The 26,620-nt window shown below is 50.5% G+C and overlaps 1 protein-coding gene across 1 annotated transcript in view; it reads left to right on the plus strand.

The window, feature by feature from the left end:
* Window positions 1-26,620, plus strand: part of SFI1 (SFI1 centrin binding protein) — an 88,169-nt gene that overhangs the window by 56,042 nt on the left and 5,507 nt on the right. Inside the window, exons 11-22 of the mRNA XM_070768937.1 lie at window positions 1,640-1,710; window positions 3,554-3,646; window positions 5,677-5,774; window positions 6,937-7,003; window positions 11,712-11,842; window positions 18,173-18,254; window positions 18,578-18,756; window positions 19,462-19,537; window positions 20,056-20,151; window positions 20,524-20,600; window positions 21,349-21,451; window positions 22,523-22,619. Coding sequence (XP_070625038.1) covers window positions 1,640-1,710; window positions 3,554-3,646; window positions 5,677-5,774; window positions 6,937-7,003; window positions 11,712-11,842; window positions 18,173-18,254; window positions 18,578-18,756; window positions 19,462-19,537; window positions 20,056-20,151; window positions 20,524-20,600; window positions 21,349-21,451; window positions 22,523-22,619 — 1,170 coding nt within the window. The remainder of the gene's footprint in view (window positions 1-1,639; window positions 1,711-3,553; window positions 3,647-5,676; window positions 5,775-6,936; window positions 7,004-11,711; window positions 11,843-18,172; window positions 18,255-18,577; window positions 18,757-19,461; window positions 19,538-20,055; window positions 20,152-20,523; window positions 20,601-21,348; window positions 21,452-22,522; window positions 22,620-26,620) is intronic.

A 26,620-nucleotide genomic window follows, 5' to 3' on the forward strand; every position in this document is an offset into this window, starting at 1 on the left:
GAAACAGTTACCCAGCAATTTCGGACAGTCCTGAACTCTGGTCGGCTTGTTAAAAAAAAATTTTTGTTCCATTCTGGGAATACTCATACAAAAGAGTGCCTATAACAAACATTTGTAGTTTAAAGAATAATAGTAAAATGAGCACAACTCAGTAGAACATCGCACACACCCCAGTCCTCTCCTCCCTGACTGTATTCCCTTTCCTCCCTCTCAGAAGCATTCCCACTGCCCTGATTTTGTTGTCATTTCATCCTTTTCTTCCTGCCCATTAGATGGTGGAAATAGCCATGCCGTTTCTGCTTCAGAAATTTGCTTCAGTTCACTTCTGTTTCAGAAAACCTTCTGTCCTTGGTGGCCATGTTGTTACGATCCCAACTTCCGTTCCTTGAGCTGCTGCTATGTGCAGACATTGTGATTATCTCCTTAATCCTCATAGCAACCCGGTGGAGTGGGTGTCGCCATCTCCATCTCACAGATGAGGAAGCGGAGTCGGGGGTGCTAAGTGATTTTCAGTCTCATTGGCAGAGCCAGGCTTCTGACTCCAGTGCACTTTCTTAATCCCTCCCCCTGCCACAGTCTGTGCCCAGGTTTGGGGTTTGGACTGCCCTGGATATTCACTCACATTTTCATTTGTTCACTGAACTCTTGTTTTAAACCCCTGCCCAAGTTCTTGAATACAGGGAAACCTAGAAACTTAACAGTAGCTCATTGTCAACTGGGGGAAAATAGACATGAAAACCAGCCTGTGTAAATGTGGCCTGATAAGTACTATCATAAAGGTTTGTATTAAGTCCTGCTGGAGCTGCTGTGGAGACCTAGCCGAGGAGGTAATTGATGTTTGAGCTGAATTTAAGCCTTGCAGGCTGACACGTTCTCCCGACGGGAATCGGGAGAGGCGGTTCAGGTGTAAGGAGTGGCATTTACGCAGGTGTGGATGAGAAAGGGCACCAGGGGTGGTGACCAGGGTCTGCATTGCGTTGTGGGGTGTTAGGGGCAGGCAGATACAGGCTGGGGCCTGGCTCGTGGGGCCCTTGTGTGGGTGGTCAGGAATCTGGGCTTCATCCCGGGACGCTGAGGATCCCCTGCAGGTTTTTGAGAAGCGATGCAGCAGATCTGTACTTTGGGAAGGATGAGGCTCGATGGTGGGAGTGAAGCTGGCACAGGGGACCCAGTCTGGTGCACGGCCCAGTGCTGGGGGTGGGGACAGAACGCAGAGACAAGGAGGGGAGCAGATGGACTTGGCAGCTGAGAGATGGAGGGGTAGGAGGAGAAAAGGACTGAAAATAACTCCAAGGGTTTAAGCTCAGACATCTGACCGGATTGTGCTGCCAAAACAGAGAGTGCGGGAGTCTCAGGTTCTGCTGAGATTTTTAAATGTTTACTCTGACTGGTAGCAGTTTATCTCGACTATTTTTGCCCCTCATGAAGTAGGCATCACAGGGGAGAAAGGCAGATAAATAACTCACATCGTGGTTCCCCTCAGTCCTCTCTTCCCTGGGTCATCAGGCGAGATGAGGTAGACACCAGCCCTCCTGGCTCACCCGTCGTCACCTGCAGCCGGGACCCTTGGGACGGGTCACTGGGGTCGCACCAAGCTGGGGTGGGGCCTTGTCGAGACGAGAAGCCTTGACTCGGGCAGACATGCTGCTGTGCGCAGAGGAAGCTGAGCGGTGGAAGGCGGCAGGAGAACACTACAGACGAGGCCTGCTGGTAAGGGCGCCGTGGCTGTGCTCGGGCATCCCTCCTTGGGGGGCCCGACCCTCGTCATGCTCTTTAAGTGCATCTGGTTGTGTGGTTGCCATTTGTCATGGAAGCCCCCTTCATTGTCATGTCCTGATTTTAATTTTGGATCAGAGATGGCGATGGTGTGGGGTCAGAAGGGTTGGGAGCTGCAGAGGAGCCTTAGAAGCGATCTAGTCCTGGGGTATCAGCACTTCAGGCCCCCTCTTTAAATGGTGGAGGCCTAGTCTTGCAAATGAATCCAAGTTGAGGTGCGTGGATGAAGCCAGGTCTTAGAATAGTGTCCATTTTGCCGGCTGCTCTCCCCCACCCTCACCGCACGAGGTGGCCTCCAGACACTGTCAGGAGCCTCTGGGGGCCCACAGATCACTCTGTGAAAACCCCTAGGTGCTTCTTCTCTGTCTCAGAAAACTGAAGCAAGCCTGTGGAGCATGGGCTCTGCTTAGTCACCCGTGAAGCATTTTGGACGGAGCTGGAGCCAGGCCAGCATGTCTTGCCCCTGTCCCCCGACCTCAGTCACCAAAGATTACTTCTTTTCCTTCTGTTCTACTCTGCAAAACTGCATTTGCGGTTGTGTAAATATACAGGATTGCCAAGAGGAATAGGAACAACTGCAGATATACAGGTGATACCACCCTGATGACAGAAAGCAAAGAGTAACTAAAGAGCCTTCTGATGAAGGTGAGAGAAGAGGGTGAAAAAGCTGGCTTAAAACTCAACATTCAAAAAACGAATATCGTGGCATCTGATCCCATCACTTCATGGCAAATAGATGGGGAAACAATGGAAACAGTGACAGACTTTATTTGGGGGAGTTCCAAAATCGCTGTGGCTGGTGACTGCAGCCATGAAATTAAAAGTCACTTACTCCTTAAAAAAAAATCTTCAATCGAGATAACGTATTTAAGAAAAGAGATAACGTATTAAGAAAAGCTGACAATCCGAGATAGCATATTAAAAAATAGAGACATCAATTTGCCAGCAAAGGTCCATCTAGTCAAACCTCTGGTTTTTCCAGTAGTCATGTACAGATATGACAGTTGGACCATAAAGAAGGCTGAGCACCGAAGAATTGATGCTTTCGAACCGTGGTGCTAGAGAAGACTCTTGAGAGTTCCTTGGACTGCAGGGAGATCAAACCAGTCTATCCTAAAGGAAATCAACCCTCAGTATTCATTGGAAGGACTAATGCTGAAGCTCGAATACTTTAGCCACATGATGCGAAGAACTGACTCATTGGAAAAGACCCTGATACTGAGAAAGATTGAAGGCAGGAGGAGAAGTGGGTGACAGAGGATGAGATGGTTGGATGGCATCAGTGACTCAGTGGACATGAGTTTGAACAAACTGGGGGAGATAGTGAAGGGCAGGGAAGCCTGGTGTGCTGCAGTCATGGGGTCACAAAGAGTTGAACATGACTTAGCAACTGAACCAAGTATACACGTTGACCCCACATGGTAAAAAAAAAATAAACCCACCATAATCTGAAAGTCTGTCTCTTCTCTGAGAGGCAGTGGTGATATTTTGACCTTTGTCTGGTGTTTCTGTGTGGGTCACAGGGACTTCTCCTGGTCAGGGGTGAGGGTGATTTGCTCGTGTGTGTGCAGTACCTGTGGGCAACAGGGAGTGTTTATTAAGTGCCTACTGTGTGGGCTGGCTTGCATCAGACTCCCAGTTGAATCTCAAAGCAGAGAAACACTGTCTGGGACCCGGGAGCATCTGTGAACAGCCATGGCTGAGCTTCTCGCCACCTTCTCCGGCGTCGAGCTTACTGTTACAGGCACACTGTTGACTGTGTCTGTTCTTTTCACAGCATCTTTGCTTTAAAGCCCTGAAAGACAACGTGACCCACGCCTGTCTCCAACGGATAAGAAGGAATCTTGCTCACCAACAGCATGATGTCATGGTGAGGCCCTCTTCTGTACCAAGGCATTTCTTCTGATGGCCCTTCTTTCTCTCTTTTTTTTAACCTTTGTGCTTAGAGGTTTGTTCAGATCTTGAGACTCCAAAACCTTCAGGTCCATATTCTTCAGTGATCCATACCACAGGATAGATAAACTTTTTTCTCTTATGTAATGCCGTTTTTTATCTGTTTGCTTAAGAAAAAAAATTGGTGATTGAATCAGAGGTCAAGCACTGTGGATTCAGCCTTGACCTGGGGAGTATAGTCTTAAGTCGTGCGTTCCAGGGACTTTGGTACCGTTTGCACCGTGTGTCTGTCGTCTTCAGTGGTTAATTTTCCTGAGGGTAACCAGCATTCTACCTTCATTTGTCAGTTGTGCTTCTGGGCATAGAAGGGGGTTTTCTAATTGTGAAAGTGTTCAAATGTACAGAAAAAATATAAAAAATAGTATAATAAACCTCAGTTTACCATTTAAGTTCAACAGTTGTTAACAATTGCTTTTTTTTCCTGAGTCATTTCAAAGTAAATTACAGATGTTTTGACACTTTACATCTAAACGTTTGAGTATGCATTGCCCCCAAATGAGGACATTTTGCTCTATAACCACAATATCATTATCATCCCTAACAAAATGAATAGTAATGCTCTAATACTAACCAGTGTGTGCTCACGCAGTCATGTCCAACTCTTTGCAACCTCTTGGACTGTAGCCTGCCAGGCTCCTCTGTCCATGGGATTTTCCAGGCAAGAATACTGGAGTGGGTTGCCATTTCTACTCCAGGGGATCTTCCCGACTGAACCTGTATCTCTTGCATCGGCAGGATTCTTTACCACTAGTGCCACCTGAGGAGCCCAGTATTAACCAATACCGAGCACATGTTGAAATTTCCATATTCAAATTCAGTTGCCCCAGACCCAAATGTGTTTATAGTTGTTTTTTTACAAGCCAGGATTCAATTAAAAATTTATGACTTACTACATTGGGTTATGTCTCTTAAGACTCTAGTAAATCAATAAGCTTCCCCCACCCCCCATTTCTTTTGTTTAACATGTTTATTTTTTAATTGTGGTAAAACACACAAAACTTCATCTTAACCACTAAGTGTACAGTTCAGTGGCATTAAGAACATTAACATCACTGTGCACATCACCCATCTCCAGAATCCTTTCATCTTGCAGAACCAAAACAGTAAATCCCAGTCTCCTCCACCTCCCCCAGCCTCTGGCAACCACCGCTCTCCTTCCTGTCTCTGTGAATTTGACTGTTCCAGGTACCTCATATTTATAGAACTTTGCCCTTTTGTGACTGGATCATTTCACTTAGCATAACGTATATATGTATTTTTAATGACATTGACTTTTTGAAAAGGAAGACCAGTTTTTTGTACAGTCTTCCTATTCTCCATTTTTCTGTTTACTTTTGATGTCATTTGATTTCCCTTTTTCCTATGTAGCTCTTGTGAACTGGAAATTAGATCTAAGGGCTTGACTAGATTGAAGTTAAATGTTTTTTGGCAAGACTACTTCGTAGACAGTGAGCTTCCTTCACCAGGGTAAAGAATCTACCTGCCAGGGCAGGAGATGCAAGAGATCCAGGTTCAGTCCCTGCGTTGGGAAGATCTCCTGGAGTAAGAAATGGCAACCCACTCCAGTATTCTTCCCTGGGAAGTCCCATGGACAGAGGAGCATGGTGGGCTGCAGTCCATGGGGTCACAAAAGATTCATAAGTAGTAATATGTAATAAGATCAGTTTTAATTTCTAAAATGGTGTTGGCCTCCATGAGGCCCCGATTAGGAACAGCTTCTTCATTTTTATTTCCACAGATCTGATAGATTCAGCAGTTTGTTTTTTATGTTGGCCCAGAATAGTTCCATATAGTTTGGCCATAATTATTTTTCAAGTCTGTTACATGTCGGGTGTTCCAAATTGAGGTAATTCCTGCATCTTCTGGAGTTACAGATTCGCTACCTAATGGGTCAGGAGAGATTGTTTTGCATTAATGCACTTCCATTTCCTTCTTGTTTCACTTCAGCTGCTTCACAGGGTCTGGAACCTCTGGCAGTCGCGGCTGGAGCAGAGGGAGGAAAGAGAGCAGCTGCCCTTCCTGCGTGCTGCCTGGAACCACCGCAGGTAGGGAGGTGGCCTGCAGGCTCCCCAGGGGCCGCTGTGACTTGCTTGCTGGTCTCTAGGAGTCATCACCGCCCTTCCCCACGTTACTGTGCAGATTCGGAAAGGCCCTGCCATGGACCCGTGGTTCCTGCGCCTGCCTCTTCCGCTCGGTTGATGAGGTGGGAGGTGGGATGAGGAGTGCTTGTGCCGGTGCTCGGCCAGCAGCGCCTCAGGTCTCAGGCGTCGGTGACGTTCTGTCTTGGGATTCAGGCGTCATTAGTGTTACAGAGACGTCCCAGGCAGGTGGGTGTTTGTGGCTTGGTCTTGGAGGTTGTGAAGCATGTCCTCAGTTAAACATTCAGTTAGATTAAGTAAATAAAAGCATCACATGTCCACAGGGAAAACTCAGAATGTATAGAAAAGAAATAGAAAGTAAAAAGTAAGGACTGCCTGGACGCCTTCCTTCAACGGCTTAGTCTTATTTTTCAGAGGGAACCGCTGTTCACTTTTTATTTTTTTTTGACTGCCCCTCGTGGCTTGTGGGATTTTTAATTCCCCCACCAGGGATTGAACCAGGGTCCTCAGCAGTGAGTGTGGAACCCTAACCACTGGATTGCCAGGGAATCCCCTTTTCTAAAAAATTTTTTTATTACTTTTTATTCACTTTCTTGCTGCAAGACATGTTCAATAAACCCTCCCCCGAGAGTATAACTTAATTTGCATAGCTATGGGTCCAATTTTGGAGCACTTTTTAATGAGTCAGTGAGAATCCCAGTATTTAGCCGACTCATATCGGAGCTGCCAGGGTATATCACTATTATAAGTCCTGTTTTACAAAGCTGAGTGTGGTTCTCAATCTTGGTATTATGTGAAGGCATGTCACAGACCAACATGGTCCTAAAAGACCCCAGAGTTTGGCCATAAAACCAGAAAGCTCAGCATACTGGGGGGATTTCATACATATTACCTAATTCCAAATCCACTGTCCTTGGTGGTCCAATTTGGTTTACAAGAAAGCTGTTAAATTTTGGGGATTGGCCCACAGTCCAAAATCAGGGGTTGGTGGATTTCATGTCAGAAATCCAAAGTACCTGCACCCAGATTCACCTTCCTTAAAGTCAAAACAAAAGTTTAGAAGCCTGGAAGTGGGAGGGTGACTCCCTTGTGTTGTGTTTTGTTTCAGAATAACATTGCTTCGCAAGTGTTTCCAGCTGTGGTCACAGTCCACCCAGAAGAGGCGATCCCAGCAGGTACAGAGTTCCTCAGCTCAGCGGGCTCTGCTGGCTCACGTTCTTGGATCTGCTGGTGTTGGAGAGATTCTTAGGGAAGGCCTGTGTCAGGAGGCCTGGTGTTCTGGTTTGGAGGCAAGGGCACTGAAAAGCTCAAGGTTCTGCCCCAGGGCCCTCCAGGAGTGTCAAGGTCTGCATGACTCCCATCCCTGCCTCCATGTGCTTTGACAGCACAGCTGCTCTCTGAAGGCGATGAGCGTATAAGCCATTCTGTTCACATCTTGACTGTCCTCAGCCAGCCCTTCATCCCGTGGGACCTTCGGGAGATGCCGGGGAAGGTGGAGAGCCTGAGTCCCATATCCCAGAGCTAAACCACGTGAGACACAGGTGCTCGCGGTGGTGGGAGGAGGCAGGTGGAGAAAGGCTTACCGAACAGCTGCTATGCCTGAGACCAAGCCAGGCCCTGAGAATGCAGCTATGATACAAAGCACAGGGGGTTCCTACTCTCACGGGGCTTGTAGTTCAGCCCCGGAGGGCCTCTAATGATGGCTGATCGCTGAACTGAGAAAGGTGGGTTTCCAGGCCACATCAGGCTCAGGGGAGTGTGTGTTCAATTGGTGATGTCTGCAGGGCCTCGCAGTAGGACATGGGCTGCTCAGCTCTTTGCTTGGCCTTCCCCCGGTGAAAACGGGTGGGACACGAACCAGGCTTCTCCTGGTTATTTTGCTGCTGCCCTCTCTACCTCCTCATCTATCTGCTGCTCGAGTCTGGCACATGGATCTAAGGAGCTTGGCTGGTTGCTTGGTTTGAACATCATACTGACTCCCTTGGGAGCTGGTCCTGTCTGCTCTTCTCCCTGTTCCTATTTCCACTCTGCCCTTCATAGCTGTGCACAGTCCAGCTGCCAGTCCTTCCTGGGTATTCTCTGCCTGCTCCTGTTTCCCAGTCTGCCCACTGCCCTTTCAGCTCAGGTGTCAGCGCTGGCCCCTGCCCCTGTGCCACACGCAGCCTTCTCATCACCCAGCATTGGCTGCCCCCACCCTATCCACCCCACCAGGCTCTAGGCTCCTTGAGCACAGAGCCTGCCCTGCCCCGTTCATCTCCTGAACTGTTGGCCGAGGGCAGGCCCTGACTGTGTTTGGATGAGCGAGGGACACAGGTGAACAAACAGATGAGCTGCTGGTGACTGCTTCAGACTTTACCCCAAAGACCACCCCAGTGCTTGATGTTTGGGACTGATCAGGGCCTGGGTCGATTCTGCGTCACCTTTGCCTTCCACACCTGGAAAAGGCTTAGAATTGGTGCATTCTTTGACATCCCTTTGGATTATGTGGCTGTTTTGGAAAAGACATTGCCACCTGGTCTCTCAAGGTCATTTACTGCAAGCACAACAGAATATGAAGAAAGAGTCCTTTTAGAAAAAGAACATGAGCCCCCAAGTTGAAAGGTTATGTTTATTCAAGGTGGAAAAGAAGCAAAGGGTCTCATTGAATTTCTCCCTGAAAAAGAGGGATCCCCTCGACCCTGGGGCCCAGCACTGGAAGAAGGTCAAGGGTTGAGTCCTTATCTCTACAGGCCTCCAGCGCAGCCCACACAGTGGACGGTCTGAAAAATAGTAAGAGCCCTGCTCAGCTGTTATGTTTTTAAAAACCTGTAGCTAACAATCTGGGTATTATTGCTTGGTTCAGATATCCAGGAACACATCAGTGCCTTTTATTTTAAGAAAAGATAAACGTGTAATTTATTATGCGTTTCCTTCTATTTAAGAAGTGATATTACAAAGAATGGCGAGAATGTTTGCTTGTTGTTGAAGCTGGGTGAGAAGTCTGTGGGGATTTGTTTTATTATTGCTTCTACTCTTTTGTATACTTGAAAATGCCCATAAGCAATAGGTAGACATCACAGAAAATTTGAGAAGTGTACAAAGACATAAAAAAAGAAAAAAAATACCCATAATCCTGCCTCTAAGATGACATTTGGTGAGTAAACCTGGTATTTTTTTTCCTCTGTGTGAGTAGGAGTGTGTGTACCCATATATTCACAAACACACACGTAGGCATGCTGTAAAATTTTCTATTGCTCTGTAAAAAAAAATCACCCCAAACTCAGTGGATTAAAACAACCACCACTTTATTATGTTTTAAGAATTCTGTGTGTCAAAAATAGAGAGGACATAGCAAGGATGATTGGTCTCTGCTCCGTGTTGCTGGGGCCTCTGCTGGTATGATTCTAGTGGCAGGGGGTTGGAGTCATTTAGCTTAGTTTCCTCACTCTCTCCCCTGGTTCTGGGGCTGGAATGACTCAAAGACAGGGCTCCACTGGGACTGTTAACTAGAGAGCCTATGCACGGCCTTCCCCAGAGGCTCGGGCTTCCTTTCAGCATGGCGGCCCCTGGGTAGCAGACTTCCTGTGTTGCAGCTTAGGGCTCCCAGAGTGTTCCCACGAACAGGACAGGAGCTATGTGGCTCTTTATGACCCAGCCTTTGAGGTCACTTAGTGTCACTTTCACCACTGGTCAAAGTAGTCACTGTCCACCCAGGTTCAAGGAAAGGAAGATCAAAGAGTTTGCAGTCTTGTTTTTTGGTTTTGTTTTATTTGTTGTTACCGTTTCTGGCTGAGGCATGGGGGTTTTAGTTCCCCAACCAGGGATGGAACCCGTGCCCCCCAGTGGTGGAAGCCCTAGCCACTGGACTGACAGGGAATTCCCTGCAGCCAGCCCTATCTTAAAAACTGCTACACACATGTATGCTTCCCCGCCACCCCAGGATTTTGTATCATGGAGGCATATGTATCATTCTGTCAGTGGTACATCTTCCTACTGATGTAGCCATAGAATAGCCATAGAATAGTAGTTTTTGTCAGTTGTTCAGCCGTGTCCAACTCTTTGTGGCCCTGTAGGCTGCAGCACACCAGGCTTCCTTGTCCTTCGCTACCTCCTGGAGTTTGCCCAAACTCATGTCCATTGAGTCAGTGATGCCATCCAACCATTTCACCCTCTGTCACCCTCTTCTCCTGCCCTCAATCTTTTCCAGCATCAGGGTCTTTTCCAGTGAGTCAGCTCTTCGCAACAGGTGGCCCAAATATTGAAGCTTCAGTATCAGTCCTTCCAGTGAATATTGAGGGTTGATTTCCGTTAGGATTGACTGGTTTGATCTCTTTGCTGTCTAAGGGACGTTAGGATTGACTGGTTTGATCTCTTTGCTGTCTAAGGGACTCACAAGAGTCTTCTCTAGCACCACAATTCAAAAGCATCAGTTCTTCGGCGCTCAGCCTTCTTTATGGTCCAACTCTCAGATCTGTACATGATTACTGGAAAAACCATAGCTTTGACTAGATGGACCTTCGTCACCAAAGTGATGTTTCTGCTTTTTAATACTCTGTCTAGGTTTATCAAAAGTTTTCTTCCAGGAGCAAGTGTCTTTTAATTCCATGGCTGTGTCCCCATCCTCAGCGATTTTGGAGCCCAGGAAAAAACAGTCTGTCAATCTTCCCATTTTTTCCTCCGTCTATTTGCCACGGAGTGTTGGGATCAGATGCCGTGATCTTAGTTTTCTGAATGTCCTGAAGTTTAAGCCAGCTTAAAACTGGACAGAACAGTAGTTGCCTTTTTTTCTTCCTGTTTTTTATTTAAATATACATGTTTTTTATTTTAATTTGTGTTGGCTTCTGCCATACAACAGTGCAAATCAGCCATAATCATACATACATCCCCCCTTTCCCTCCCTGATTGCATCCCTCTAGGTCATCACAGAGGGCCAGACGGGACTCCCTGTGCCACACAGCACTTGTCCCCAGCCATCCGTCTGACACCTGATGGTGTCCATATGCGGAAGCTACTTCCCATTCTCCCACTCGCTCCCTCCCCCACTGTGTCCACAAACCCATCCTCCACATCTGTATCCCCAGTCCTTCCCTGCAGATAGTATCATTTTTTTAGATTCCATATATATGCATACATATGTTCGTTTTTCTGATTCACTGCACTCTGTAACAGGCTCTAGGTTCGTCCACCTCACTAGAACTGACTCATTCATTCTTTTTTACAGCTGAGTGATATTCTGATATATGTACCACAACTTCTTTTTCCATTCATCTGCTGATGGACATTTAGGTTGCTTCCGTGTCCTGGCTGTTGTAAACTGTGCTGCTGTGAACATTGGTACATGTGTCCTTTTTGATGATAGTTTTCTCAGGGTATATGCCCAGTAGTGGGGTTTCTGGGTCACATGGTAGATTTTACTGATCCTATAGTAGATTAAGTAGCCTTTTATAATTACATAAAAATTTAAAGACTCTGTATTTCAAAAAAGTATTATAAAATCAAAAGATACAGGGTGGAAACAAAAATTGATAACACACACGACAGAGGACTAATAAATTTAAGGTTCAAAAAACCCGTATATGTCACTGAGTTAAATGCTGACAGTCAGTAAACTGGGCAATGAGGATGAACACTTGGGCCATAGGACAAAACGTTAGATAGATACACATACACACGCATATGGGGTCAAATGTAGGGAGAGACGCTTAATTCACTTTTAATGAAAGGCAAAGTTTTCCACCTATTATTTCATTTTTCACCTGTCATGTTGGCAGAAATTGGAAGTCATGCTTTTCATTTTAAAAGGTGTTTGTACCGGAAGCAGTCCTCCTTTGAGAATGTGACCTGGAAAGACTTTTTTCGTTTTTAATGTAAAGTGCAAATGGTCATTCACGGTCTTCCCCTCAGCTGTTGCAGGCCAGAGCAGACGGCCACTTCCAGCAGAGAGCCCTGCCTGCAGCCTTCCAGGCGTGGAGGAGACTCTGGCGGTGGCGCCAGCAGCAGCGAGCCCTCGAGGCCCGGGCAGCGTGCTTTCACAGGTACCCCGCGCAGCTCCTCTCTGGCCATGTGTCTCGGGTCCAGGTCTGCTGCTGCCCATGCAGCCCTTTGTTTCGTTTCTCAGCCTGTTGGCACCGTCGGCCCGGGTTCTTCCTGGATTTTCAACACTGTAGGCTCACTGAGCTTGTCTGCCCGGAAGAGACAGCCCTTGTTTCCCCTGGGGAAACATTTGCCCATCTGTGTACAAGTGCTTCGAGAACTGCCCTGGTTTTATATCCCTTCCCGCATCACGAGCCGCAGTGAGCTGCTTTAAAGCTGCCCATCAGCGTCCCGGATCAGGGTGTGGTTGGACGTCGCGTCACCTTGGCTGGCTTTCCTGAGCGTGATTTCCCTGAAATGCTGGCTCCTCTTCTGCTGGACCATCTTTTCCCTCTCGATGGGTGCAGTCTTCCTTGGGGTGCTTCTTTAGTTGTGGTCAGTGTGAGCTTAGTTGCCCCGTGGCATGTGGGATCTTAGTTCCCCAACCAGGGATCAGCCTGGGACCTTTGTCAACCCCAACCGGGGACCTGTGTCCCTCACATTGGAAGGCGGTCTCTTAACTCCTAGGCCACCAGGGAAGTCCCTCAACCTGACTTTTTGAAGCCTTGAAAATATTGTCAGCAAAGTTAGGATGGACAGAACTCCATCCTTTTAGCTCCCGTGGGGGCAGCCTTGCCGAGAGCAGGTTTGCGCCACCCGTTAGTGGAGTACAGTGAAGAGGTCATTAATGACTAACTGGCGGCCACAGAGGTGTAGGTGTGGTGCGAGGGGAGAATGGAAAATACAGAAGCCCATTTGCCTGTGACGACATCACCTCCACTAATAATTTCCTTCTCACAGCAGCCCGGAGAGAACAGGTTCAAAGTGATAAATGACTCACCCTGTAACAACAGCCAGTGTTTACATTCAGGTCTTCCTGATTCCAAAGTCCAAGCATTTGCTGCTGGATCAGGAGGAAGGTCTTCTTATGACTTGGTTCAGTCCAGTCACTCAGTTGTGTCTGACTCTGCAACCCCATGGACTGCAGCACGCCAGGCCTCCCTGTCCATCAACAACTCCTGGAGTTCACCCAAACCCATGTCTATCGAGTCAGTGATGCCATCCAACCATCTCATCCTCTGTTGTCCCCTTCTCCTCCTGCCCTCAATCTTGCCCAGCATCAGGGTCTTTTCAAATGAATTCAGCTCTTCGCATCAGGTAGCCAAAGTATTGGAGTTTCAGCTTCAACATCAGACCTTCCAATGAACACCCAGGACTAGTCTCCTTTAGGATGGACTGGTTGGATCTCCTTGCAGTCCAAGGGACTCTCAAGAGTCTTCTCCAACACCACATTTCAAAAGCATCAATTCTTCAGCGCTCAGCTTTCTTCACAGTCTAACTCTCACATCCATACATGACCACTGGAAAAACCATAGCCTTGACTAGACGGACCTTTGTTGGCAAAGTAATGTCTCTGATTTTTAGTATGCTGTCTTGGTTGGTTGTAACTTTCCAAGGAGTAAGCATCTTTTAATTTCATGGCTGCAGTCACCGTCTGCGGTGGTTTTGGAGCCCTATGACCTGGTAGGAACTTTCAGTCTTGGTGAGGAGGAGAGGCTGATGCTCAAGGGACAGTTGGAGAACAGTCCTAAAGAACAGACCATCTGTGTCCTCAGAGTGTCAGCACAGGTTCTTCCAGGGCTCAGAGCTGGTGCTGAGGGGTGTGCCTGGGGAGGCTTGCTTTGTGGGTGGGGGAGAGTGGATGGTGGGACGAGGAGGGCCAGACTGAGGGGCCGCCTGATCCTGCAGGTAGATCACGCACAGGTGTTTGACAGGTGCGTGGAAGTAGTGACACTTTGGATGTTGCCCTGAGCGCGGTGCGCATCACTTAGGGCACAGACGGGGGGGCCAGCTCTGGGAGAAGTGGACCTGCACTTGGCTTTGGAGGCGCCGAACGCTGGTGTGAGAGGGTCAGCCAGAATCCTGGACTCCGTACACTAAGGTCAAGGAGGTGCTTTTAGTGGGTGGCCATGAAGCAAAGAGGCTGGCGTGGGCTGGCATTTATCTCTGCCCCCTCTGCTGCAGAGAGGGGCTTTGCCTTAGTTTCCGTACTGAGGTCTAATGTAAGAGGCATTCACCAAATGGCTTCACTGCCTACAACGCACGTTTCCTTTACAAATGAGCTGGTTCTGTTGCTTGCTTGTTTGTATTTTGGGATGTTATGAGGACCAGAAATCGAGGGCACCTTCAAAGCAGCCCAGAGGAGCTCCTAAAAGGGATGTGGTTGGCGTCAGCCTTGGGCGAGTTTAGAACCATCACTTGAGACAAAAGTGTGGAGGGCGAATCAAGGTAGGGAGTCAGATGGAGGCTTGAAGGCTGGCGAAAAAGATCTAGACTTTACTTCTTTGGGTTTAGTTGGATCTTTTTAGAAAACTCAGTTTTTCAGGTTCCTGCCTTCCTGGTTCACGAGGAGGCGGAGTGATTGGGAACCTGGCTTAGAAGCCGACAGGCCCGACTGAGTGCAGACCACACTGCACGCTTGGCAGCTCTGTGGCTCTGGGCAAGTCACTCAGTCTCTCTGAGCCCCAGTTTCCTCAAATGTAAAATGGAGATGAAGTGATAATATCCCACAGGGTTGCCATGACCATTGAGTAGGATAATCCATCCCCTGGAACTGATTTGTGGCTCTTAAGGTCAATTGATGTCCATGGGTTTGGTTTTGAGTTTAGCAAATCAAAGTTCCAAAAAAAAAAAGCATATGTTCTATCTTTCCATAATTCTTGGGGTACTTAAAAAAATATTTCAGGAATATAAACTGAATTCATGGTGGAATCTCATGAATTATGACTAAATAGTTTATTAACCAGCCAGTGAAACATTATACTGAGAATGAGGCGATACCATTTGCCTTTTTTTTTTTAATTGAGCTAAAATTTACATACAGTAAAAGGTATAGATGTTAAGCAAGTAGATTGAATTTTTACAGATTGCGTCGCAGGATAACTAGCACCCCACCTGAGATACAGAATGCTTCCATCATCCCGGAGAGTTCCTTCCTGCCCTTTTCCAGTCAGTTCCTACCCGCACGAGTAATCCCTGTTCTGCGTTCTGCCCTTCTAGGTTCGTTTTTGTGTGCTTTTGAACTTTGCACAGTGGGATCATATAGTACCTGCTCTATTGTGTCTTCGAGTCTTTTAAAGTTCAGCCTAATGTTTTTGAGATTGAGCCAGGTTATTGCATGTATCTATAGCTGTTTTTAACTTGCTGAGTAGTATTCAATTGTATGTGTCTAAGACACTGTTTCGATCTGTTTTAACATAGGAGTTGTTTTCCAGTTTGAGGCCGTCGTACCTAAGGCTGCTGTGGACACTGTTTTAGTGGAACACATTTTCGCTTCTCTTGGGTCGATACCTTGAAGTAGACTTCTGGGTCAGAGGGTGGGCATCTGCTTAATCTTGTAGGTGGCTATAGCATTTTCTGCTCACACCAGAAAACCTGAGGATTCTGGTTGCTCCAGCATCCTCACCAACATTAAAATATTTTTTTATTTACTTTTGGTTGTGCTAGGTGTTCGTTGCTTCGTGGGCTTTTCTCTACTTGTGGCGAGTGGAGGCTGCTCTCTAGTTGCGGTGTGTGGGCTTCTTATTGCAGTGGCTTCTCGCTGCTGAGCGCAGGCTCGAGGGCATGCAGGCTTCAGTAGCTGGGGCTGAAGGGCTCTAAAGCACAGGCTCATTAGTTGCGGCGCATGGGCTTAGGTGCTCCACAGCATGTGGGATCTTCCCAAGTCAGGGCTCGAACTTGTGTCCCTTGCATTGCAAGGCAGATTCTCAACCACTGGACTGCCAGGGAAGCCCCAACATTGCTCTCGAAGTCTTTTCAGCTTTGCTGTTTCAGTGGGTATGTGGAGAGCAGTTTCATTTTCCTGAGGACTAATGATGTACAGCATTTCTTTAAAGCCTGATTGTTGCTGTTCATTCGCTAAGGCATGTCCAACTCTTTGTGACCCCGTGGACTGCAGCACGTCAGGCTTTGCTGTCCTTCACTATCTCCTGGAGTTTGCCCAAACTCATGTCCATTGAGTTGGTGATGCACTCAGCCTTCTTTATGGTCAAACTCTCACATCCTTACATGACTGCTGGAAAAACCATGAAAGTCGCTCGGCCGTGTCCAACTATTTATGACCCCATGGACTGACAGTCCATGGAATTCTCCAGACCAGAATACTGGAGTGGTTAGCCTTTCCTTTCTCCGGGGGATCTTCCCAACCCAGAGATTGAACCCAGGTCTCCCACATTGGAGGCGGATTCTTTACCAGCTGAGCCACCAGGGAAGCCCAAGAATACTGGAGTGAGTAGTCTACCTTCTCCAGTGGATCTTCCCAACCCAGGAATTAAACCGGGGTCTTTACCAACTGAGCTGTCGGGGAAGCCCACAGCCTTGACTGATCAGACCTTTGTCGGCAAAGTGACGTCTCTTCCTTAAAGCTCATGAGCCAGAAACAGGACATGTGTAATTTGACCAAGTCAGATTGACTGCCAGGAAGGAGGGGAGCTCTGGAGTGCTGCTCTCTGTACACGAGGGAAGGGAATTTGTAACCGAGGAGGCTCTAAGAGAAAGAGGGTTCCTTTTTGGATGGATCGCTGTTTCTGAGGCCAGATGGGGCGGGTTGAGAGGTGGGGACTCACTTGGGAGCATTGTCATCGTGAGTGTCCTCGGGAGTGAGTGGTCACAGCAGAGCTTATCTGGGCATCACTGCTGAGGACAAGGGGGTCCTCGTGGCGTCTGACAGCTGCCGCGTCACCAAGGGAGAAGCAGGCTTGGCTTGTGGTTGGCTTCATCAAGTGTGGGAGTCCTCCAGACCTGATGCATGGTCGGGCTGCATTTACGCTTTTCAGTCTGAGCTGATTTTCATCCTTGGAATACCAGACAGGTTTTGATCCTTTTGGCCTTTATCACATGCTCACTGACCACTTTATACCTTTTGGGAGGTGTCCGTTCAAGTCTTTCTCCTAGTTTTTAAGAGAATTGAATTGTGTGTCTTTTAAAAACTCTTACTGATTTGTAGAAGATTTTAAAAATATTTTCTGGATACCAGCTCTTTGTTGGACTACGGTATTGAAAATACTCTCTTCCAGGATGTGGCTGGCTTTTTCATTTTCTAACTATTTATTTTAACTGAGAGCAAAGTAGGTGATTATATATGTACTGACGTGAATTAACTGTGTTTTGTTTTCATTTTTTTGTGAGCGGAAGTGTTTAATTTCAGTACGGTACAATTCCTTGATTTTTTTTTTCCTTTGATAATTTGTGATTTGGGGATTCCCAGAAATAATTTGCGGTCTCTGCCTCAGCTCAGTGAGATTGTCGTGCTCTCCTCGGCCTCCCTCCCCTGACCCCAGTGTCCAGAAGGTGCCCCCCAGGCGAAATGGGGCTCACCTTGCACGTTCCCTGTCCCTCGATGATCACACCTGCGGTGCCTGAAAACAGTAACTTCGTGCATCTTGTCCCAGTTTGTACCACGTGGACGGATGGGTTGCTGTGTCCTGGCAGGAAGTGCAGCTCTTTGTTCTGAGTGGTGTATCCGACGGGTTAAACGCCAGGGTCGCTGTCTCCCGTCCCCCAGCATCAGTCCTAATGGCTTTGCCAAGGCACAGCCCCTGCAGGCTGTTGACCAGTTGTCCCAGTGCTGCTTCCCTGGTGGCTCAGACAGTAAGCTGTCTGCCTACAGTGCGGGAGACCCGGGTTCGATCCCTGGGTTGGGAAGATCCTCTGGATCTGGCAACCCACTCCAGTACTCTTGCCTGGAAAATCCCGCGAACTGAGGAGCCTGGTAGGCTACAGTCTATGGGGTCACAAAGAGTCGGACACGACTGAGCGACTTCACTCACTCACTCACTGACGGTGTGCAGGTAGGCCTGGGCAGAGGTGCAGACCATCTCTCTGTCCACTTCACCTGAAATACTTGTTTGAACTTCTTTTTCTTGGGGCCCAGCTCAGCTTTGGGTTTTCCGGCTTCTGTTTTTAACTGCTTGCCCTAAGGACGTGGGTAGCAGCAGCCTGGCTGCTCAGCAGGGACTGGAAGGGCTTTCCCTGCGCCCGTCGAGCACTGTGGGTAATTGAGCGTGGGGCGCAGGAAGAAACAGGGTCTCCAGGCCTGAATCGTCTTCACGCCGTGTGGGTGAGGCCGGAAACTGTGTGGAATGTGTCAGGTCATTTGGGGGGTTTGGCTTTTGTCTGCTTTCCTTGCTCCCCACCTGGGCTTATTTGGCTCTTAATATAAGAGAAAAAACCCAGTCATTTGGAACGTATCATTCTTGTGGAGTTAAGTGCTCTCCTGTTATTCACTCTTTCAGGGAGGTGTTAGAGAAGCAGGTGTTTGCCATCTGGTGTCAGAAGATGTCTCAGCATCGAGAACACCGCTTGGCAGAGAGGATGGTGAGTGGCTCCCCCGGGGCCCCCCAGGGAGGTGCTGGGATACTCAGGGCCTGCTTCAGGTCTCCACCTGGCGCCTTGCCCCTGAGGACGCTGCTGGACACAGACCCATGCTGCAGGGCGACCCGCCTGCAGCCAGGCTTCACGAGGCCAGGGCAGGGCCTGGCATCGGTTTCCTTGTCTGTCAGTGGACTCTGCAGATGGTTTCTGGGCCCGCCCAGCTCCTGCATGTCCAGCTCTTCCGCCTTGGTCATCGTTCGTGGCCTGGACTTTTCCTGGCTTCCGTACCGCCGCCTCTGTGACCCTTCCAGTCTCTCCTGCCACAGGCCGTGCTCCATGCAGAGCAGCACCTTCTGCAGAAATCATGGTCCTTGTGGCGCCAGCAGGCAGCGGCACACCGCCTGGAGCAGCAGCAGCATGCACTGGCCTGTGCCCACCACCACCTCGGGCGGCTCAGGAAGGCCTTCTGTGTCTGGAGGGAGGGCTCCCGAGGGCTCAGAACAGAGTGAGTGGCTACTCGTGCCTTGGAAACCCTTCCCCACTCGGGGCAGCTTTGACTGTAGTGGCAGACTGTTAGCTCTGAGCGTCTGCCGGTGGGGGTGGGGAGGTGGTCGTGTCAGCCTGGATTCTGGTCTTAAGTCCCGGAAATTCAACTTGAAACCGTCTAAGCAAAACTGGGGCTGCAGTGGGAGGCTCCTGGGGTGCTCATGGATCTCTGGGCTCAGGACCTTGGCTGGTCAGCAGGGCCTATGGACCTGAGGTCCCGCCCGTCAGCTCCATCCTGCTCACTGATTGGGGCCACTTGAAGCGCCCATGGCCAGGGCAGACTATGGCAGTTTCACCACACCCCGTAGTCAGGGACCAGGGCAGACAACCCTGTGTGCCCGGCAGGCGTCGTCCTGCCCTGGGTTCTCTCTTGATCTGCTTTGTGCTCCGAGGGTCTCTCACTTCTGGAACTCTGGCCACATTGAACCTCCTCCTCAGTTACCTGTTCCCACACGAACACAGAGCCCTGTGAATTTGTCCACAAAAATTGGGCTGCATGAGTGCTGTTCTGGGTGGAACGCCCAAATCCTTTGTCAGCTGTTCCCAAAAGGTCTTGATTCCCCTGCATGTTTAAGACCCCCTGGGCAGGGTCCCGGCTGCAGTGGGGTGACCCTCGAGAGGGCCTTCACAGGGTCTGGGCTGAGTGCCAGCTGTCTCCCTGCAGGAGGACGGGCACTATGCGGGCTGCACGGTTCCACGCGGCGTGGCTTCTGCGCCGGGCCTGGACCAGGTGGCGGGAGGTGAGGCCTTGGCACATGGGCACTGCCCGCCTGGGGCTGTGGGTGGGTGGAGCTTCATCAGGGTGACTCAGGGCGAACACAGGGTCTCCTCCACGGCCCCGCGGAAACCACCTTCCCCTGAGTGTGTGTGGGAGGCCGGGCGGCAGCTGGGGTGAGTGCCCAGCTGGTTTCATGAGACGACTGGGCATAGGTCCCCGCTGTGGCAGGTGCCAGGCTGTCCCTCCTGGACGCTCTGAGTCTAAAGTTCCTGGTCTAACGGTTCACAGACGTCCTCTTCAGGGCGAAAAAGGTTCACACTGCTGCTGGTTCGCACTGAACCGCAGGAGGCATTTGCCCCATGTCATCCTCACAGCCCTCTAAGACAGCCCTCTAAAAACAATGTGTTTACAGAAGAGGATGCTGGGCTTGGGGTTAATAACCACTTTACCCGAGCTTCCCCAAACCAAGAGTGAGACTGAGGCACGGCCAAGCCCCCCTCAGCCCTGGGCCCGCGGTGGCCGGCTCTCTCCTCTCCGCAGCGCCGGGCTCTGCGCAGTGCCGAGTGGCGGAAGCTGGCGCAAGCCGACCTGCACCACCAGCACAGCTTGCTGCACAGGGCGCTGCAGACCTGGGGGGTACGCGATGCCGCGGTCCCCCAGACCTCCTTGGCTGGCAGGGAGGGGGATTCCGAAGACTTTGTTCCCCTTCCTTGTTCCTCCCGCCTCTCCCGAGGTAGTAATTCCACAAGACTCAGAGCAAGTGCCCTGGCCAGTGGGTCTTACACCCCTGAGCTAGTTCTCTGTCCTTCCCCGGGGGCCAGGGGCCTGGGGGCTGGACTCACCAGGTGAGGGCATAGCTGGTCCTCTCGCTGTTCCTGGGTGGGCTCCTGGCCTCCCCCCACCCTCTGTGCTGCCTGCTCTGGGCATCACAGGCCCTGTACCCCTGCGGCTGCCCCAGGGTGACAAGTGCTGCGGCCTGGGTCCTCCAGTCCTCCTGGTCATCTGCAGGTTTATCAGAGCCGGGTGCGGAGCGTGCTGCAGGAGGCGGCTGCCAGGGAGAGCCGGCACAAGAGGCGGCTGCTGCGGTGAGTCCGCGCGTCCCTGGCACAGCCCAGGGACCGGGGAGCAGGCTGCAGACCGCGGCAGGTTGGGGGGACCCCAGCCAGGGTCTGGCAGTCACGCCTGGCTGCCTCCTGCTGCTGAGAGCAAGGCTTCAGTGTTTCCAGTGCTAGTGCTGTTCACTGGGGCCTCACGTGTCTTGAACCCACGCTGTGTGCTGAGCGGGGCCTCTGGGAGGCACCTGCGCCATCTCCCGCGTGTCTTGTTCATCTGAGTACCTTTCCCTGCCCCGTTCAGACCTGCAGGAGGTACCTTGTCACCTCTGCTCCCTCCCAGGCCCACCTCCTGCCCTCCCCCCACCCCCTGCTCTAAGCCTCTCTCCAGCCTCTGGGCCTGTCTGCGTCTCGCACGTGGGCTCACTCACGCCCCTCGGCCGCGCTGTGTTCCTCCCCTGCCTCAGTCTGTTCAGCACCTGCTGTTCCGGGCTGTGCGTGCCTTCCTCAGTCTCCCCGTCTGCACCTCTCTTACCATGGATGCAGCGCCTCTGTCGTCACCGGGTTGCAGCCCTGTGTTCCCCGTGGCGCCTGAATGCACGAGGCCGTGGTGCCCGTGGTGCTCCCACGGCACCGCTCAGCCGCGTGCGGGATGTGCAGTCAACGTAAATCGTCCGTGCGACGGACACGCTCGGGTGTGGGGAGACCTCGATTCACGACCAAGCAGAAGAGCCTCGCACTGTCCACCCCCAGGTCACCCTGTCCCCCCGTGTGCCCGCAGGCATGTGTTACATCGCTGGAGAGAGAACGCCATGGCCCAAGCAGACAAAGCAAACAAGATGTCCCGGGCGGCAGCTCACTACAGGAGGACTCTGTTCTCCAAGGTGAGCCCTGTGGGCCAGCTGGCCGCCGGGGGGCTGGGGCCGCGTTCCTGCCAGGGGGAGGCCTGGAAGTGCCTCCAGAGGCGTGAACTGAACGAGGAGCCCAGAACAAGAGACAGCGCCCTTCTGCGCATACACAGCTGGGCCAGCAGGCGGGCTTGTGTACTCACTCCTTTTACTGAATTCTGAACCAACATCCGTAAAACAAAGGCAGGGTGTATACTGACTGTGAACCAGCTCTCCCCAGAACCAGGGTTGCCCACACACGTGGAACCTTCCCTTGGGACGCCACGCCTCTGTCTCCTGTATCATCACGGGGAGGCCTCCCTGACCCCTGCTGCTCTTTGGCCTTGCGGGATTCATGGCCTCGGGGCTTTCCGTAGAGCCTCCTGGAAAGTGCGGTCATTGGTCACAGTTGGCAGGAATTGGTGCCCTGGCTCCACGTGCTGGGGGCGCATGGGAACAAGTCACGTCATGTGACAGGACGCACATGCTGTGGTGGAGGTGGTCCTCGACTCGGGGGCATTTCAGAAGAAGGCAGTTTGCTGGGAGCCCGAGGCTGTCCTGGCAGCTCTGGGGCCTCTGTGAACAAACAGCAGTTCCACGTGGTCAGGGTCCAGTCTGCTCTCAGGGAAGTTCACAGGCCGGTGTGAGCGCCCTGCTCTGGAAGGACGGTCGGGGCTCGGAGGGGAGGCGGCCTCTGGGGAGTGGAGTTCGTGACTGTGTGGCGAGCAGGCGGCAGGCACCCTCTGTCCTGTTACTGTGGTTTCACGTGTGCCTCACGTATGTCGCACGTGACATGAAGCTTCCACTTAACACACAGGATGGGAGCCCGAGTGAGCCTTGATGTCTTAACGGCACTGTGTGAAGTTCAGCTCATCTGGGCCCATCGCCTGGGACACAGGGCTTCCTGCGAGGGGCCTGGGCAAGGTGGCCTGGGTCTGTGTGGACGGCGGGCACTTCCTGGAGCCCACATGAATGCCGTTCACTCCATGAGGAGCCACCCACAGAGCCGGGTTGACCCCAGGAAGTGGGGATGTGCCATGACCACACTCTTCTGCTTCTGCCCCTCAGGTCCTGCTTGAGTGGCGAGAGGCAGCATCTGTGCAGGTGTATTACCGAGAGCAGGCGGACGGAGCTGTCAGGGAGGCCCAGCTGGTGCTGAGTAGAGGTAAGTGGGGCCCGGAAGCTAGATGGTGGTGGTTCAGTCATGTCTGACTCTTTGCGACCCCATGGACTGCAGCACACCAGGCTTCCCTGTCCTTCACTGTCTCCCAGAGCTTGCTCAAACTCATGGTCATTGAGGCCATCCAACCATCTCATTCTGTCGTCCCCTTCTCCTGCCTTCAGTCTTTCCCAGCCTTTTCTGATAAGTTGGCTCTTCTCAACAGGTGACCAAAGTATTAAAGGTTTAGTTTCAGCATCAGTCCTTCCAATGAACATTCAGGGTTGATTTCCTTTAGGATTGACTGGTTTGATCTCTTTGTGTTCCAAGGGACTCTCGAGTCTTTTCCAACACAATTCAAAAGCATCAGTTCTTTGGCACTCAGCCTTCTTTGTGGTCAGACTCTTCACATCCATACATGACCACTGGAAAAACCATAGCTTTGACTAGACGGACCTTTGTTGGCAAAGTGATGTCTCTGCTTTTAATATGCTGTCTAGGTTTCTCATAGCGTTTCTTCCAAGGAGCAAGCATCTTTTAATTTCATGGCTGCAGTCACCATTCGCAGTGACTTTGGAGCCCAAGTAAATAAAGTCTGTCACTGTTTCTACTGTTTGCCCATCTATTTGCTATGAAATGATGGTCCTGGATACCATAATCTTCTTTTTTTGAATGTTGAGTTTTAAGCCAGTTTTTTCACTCTCTTCTTTCACCTTCATCAAGAGTCTCTTGAGTTCGTCTTCACTTTCTGCCATAAGAGTGGTGTCATCTGCATATCTGAAGTTATTGATATTTCTCCTGGCAATCTTGATTCCAGCTTGTGCTTCATCCAGCCCGACATTTCTCATGATGTACTCTGCATATAAGTTAAAAAGCAGGTGACAATATACAGCCTTAATGTACTCCTTTCCCAATTTTGAACTAGTCCATTGTTCATGTCTGGTTCTAACTGTTGCTTCTTGACCTGCAAACAGGTTTCACAGGAGGCAGGTAAGGTTATCTGGTATTCCTATCTCTTTAAGGGTTTTCCACAGTTTGTTGTGATCCACACAATAAAAGGTTTTAGCATAGTCAGTGAAGCAGAAGTAGGTGTTTTTCTGGAACTCTCTTGCTTTTTCTATGATCCAGCAGATGTTGGCAATTTGATCTCTCCTTTCTCTGCCTTTTCTAAATCCAGCTTGAACATCTGGAAGTTCTCAGTTCACGTACTGTTGAACCCTGACTTGGAGAATTTTGAGCATTACTTTGCTAGCGTGTAAAATGAGTGCAATTGTGCAGTAGTTTGAACATTCTTTGGCATTGTCCTTCTTTGGGATTGAAATGAAAACTGACCTTTTCCAGTCCTGTGGCCACTGCTGAGTTTTCTAAATTTGCTGGCATATTGAGTGCAGCACTTCAACAGCATCATCTTTTAGGATTTGAAATTTCTGTCACCTCCACTAGCTTTGTTCATAGTGATGCTTCCCAAGGCCCACTTGACTTCACATTCCAGGATGTCTGGCTCTAGATGAGTGATCACACCATCGTGGTTATCTGGGTCATTTTTTTTTTGTATAGTTCTTCTGTGTATTCTTGCCACCTTTTCTTAATATCTTCTGCTTCTTTTAGGCCCATGCCATTTCTGTCCTTTATCGAGCGCATCTTTGCATGAAATGTTCCCTTGATATCTCTAATTTTCTTGAAGAGATCTGTAGTCTTTCCCATTCTGTTATTTTCCTCTCTTTCTTTGCCTTGATCACTTAGGAAGGCTTTCTTATCTCTCCTTGCTATTCTTTGGAACTCTCCATTCAGATGAGTATATCTTTCCTTTTCTCCTTTGCCTTTTGTTTCTCTTCTTTTCTCAGCTATTTGTAAGGCCTCCTCGAACCATTTTGCCTTTTGCATTTCTTTTTCTTGGGGATGGTTTTGATTACTGTCTCCTGTACAGTGTTACAAACCTCTCTCCATAGTTCTTCAGGCACTCTGTCTGTCAGATCTGATCCCTTGAATCTATTGGTCACTTGCACTGTATAATCATAAGGGATTTAATTTAGGTCATACCTAAATGGTCTAATGCTTCTCCCTATTTTTCTTCAATTTAAGTCTGAATTTGGCAGTAAGGAGTTAGTTCACGATCTGAGCCACAGTCAGCTCCTGGTCTGTTGTTGCTGACTGTATAGAGCTTCTCCATCTTTGGCTGCAGAGAATGTAGTCAGTCTGATTCTGGTGTTGACTGTCTGGTGACGTCCACGTGGAGTCGTCTCTTCTGTTGTTGGAAGCGGGTGTTCGTTGTGACCAGTACGTTCTCTTGGCAAAAGTCTGGAAGCTGAAGAGCGGCCTGTGAAGATTAAACTCAAGGTGCTGGCAGGGCCGTGCTCCCTCCACAGGCTTTGCGGTGGTGGGGAGGTGGTCTCCTCCCCTGCTCAGCTGGCTTCTGGTGGCTCCTGGGCACCCTTGCTGCACCTCAGGCTGTAGACATGTTGTCACTCCGGCCTTATCGTTCTTCACGTCATCATCCGTGTCTGTGTCTCTTCTTAAGAGACCAGTCATAACTGGGTTAAGGGCACACCCCACTCCAGATGTCAGTTGCTCCACACACCATTAGCTCAGGTTCTGGGGTGGATGTGACCTTGGGAGGAGTAAACTGGTCCATCTTCACATCCTTTTCCCAGCCAATTGCCATTAATGAAAAGGCCCAGGCTTGAGATCTACAGAGAAGTAAAGACCTGGAGCTGGAATGGGGTCTTGGAGGCAGTTTGATGGGGACGTTCTGCCCGTGACAGCTGCTTGTCAGGTTGGGCCCTCCCTGTCAGGGTCCTGCTTCCTAGTCTGCTTGGGAAGCAGGGACTGTCCAGCTGGCCCCAGGCAGTCCCATGACCTGCCATTCCAATGGCCTGGGGGGACCGCTGCTGGAGAGAGATGTGAAAACAGGGACCCTTGGGTCTGCAGGGGCACGTCTGACACTCTGAGGAGACAGCTGCTGGTTAGAATGAATGAGAAATGGTTTAAATCGGACCATAGAGAAAATGGATCAAGCTGTTAAATTGGCTTAATAGCATTTGCTCTGAGACAAAAGCTAATCCACTCAGATTTGGTTCTGACTGGTTCTTGTGTCAATGAACACAGTTCCATGCTCTCCTGGACAGAATCTCAGGGTCCAGCACGCTCCTCTGTGACCTCAGACTGCCCCTCACCCTAGAAACCAAGGTAAATGTTTCTAGTCATTCCCAGGAAAGATGCGGCGCTCAGCCCGCCCCCAGTCTCTGCTGGGACGGCTGCCCCTCACCCTAGAAACCAAGGCTAAGTGTTTTTAGTCATTCCCAGGAAAGATGCGGCGCTCAGCCCACCCCCAGTCTCTGCTGGGCGGACTTTGGCACTGGTGCTGCACGGCACCCGGTTTGGGTCAGGCGACCGCGGTGGGGGGGTGACCGGCGCAGCTGAAGCTGCTTCCCTTGCGGGCCTGCCGGCAGCGTCTTTCCTCACATGGCTGGTGGCACGTGGCTGGCCCTCAGCTTCTGTGTCCATTAGGGCTGGTGCGGGGCGCTGGGGGCTGTTGATGACATGCCATGTTCTCAGCACGCAGCACATGTGCTCGCCATACCCATGGGGCTGTTTCTTGGCATAAGTGAGCCTCTGAGTCTCAGGCACACATTGGTGGTCCAGGGCTCGGCTGGGGCTGCAGGAGGACGGAGCAGGGGTAAGGGATCGTGGGCACTCATGCCCATCAATGGCTGCGTAACTCAGGCAGGGCCTCCTCTCAGCCTCGGTGTGCCGGCTGAGTGTGGGAATGGTAGTACCTGCCCTGGAGGTGGTCGTGGGGGTCCAGTGAGGCTCACACGTCCGTGTGTAAAGCAGGACCCGGGGAACAGCAGCACTTAATGTGACACCTCCAGGCTACAGAAAAGGAAAAACTCCAAAAGGGAAAGCAGCACCAGAACAGAGTGCTTGGTCCCTCGAGAGAGTCTGGTGACAGACACGCAGGGCGCGGCCCCGACCCACCTGCTTGCGGAGCCCGGCCGTCAGAGGAT

Source organism: Bos indicus, chromosome 17 (assembly GCF_029378745.1).
Source record: "Bos indicus isolate NIAB-ARS_2022 breed Sahiwal x Tharparkar chromosome 17, NIAB-ARS_B.indTharparkar_mat_pri_1.0, whole genome shotgun sequence".
NCBI lineage: Eukaryota > Metazoa > Chordata > Mammalia > Artiodactyla > Bovidae > Bos > Bos indicus.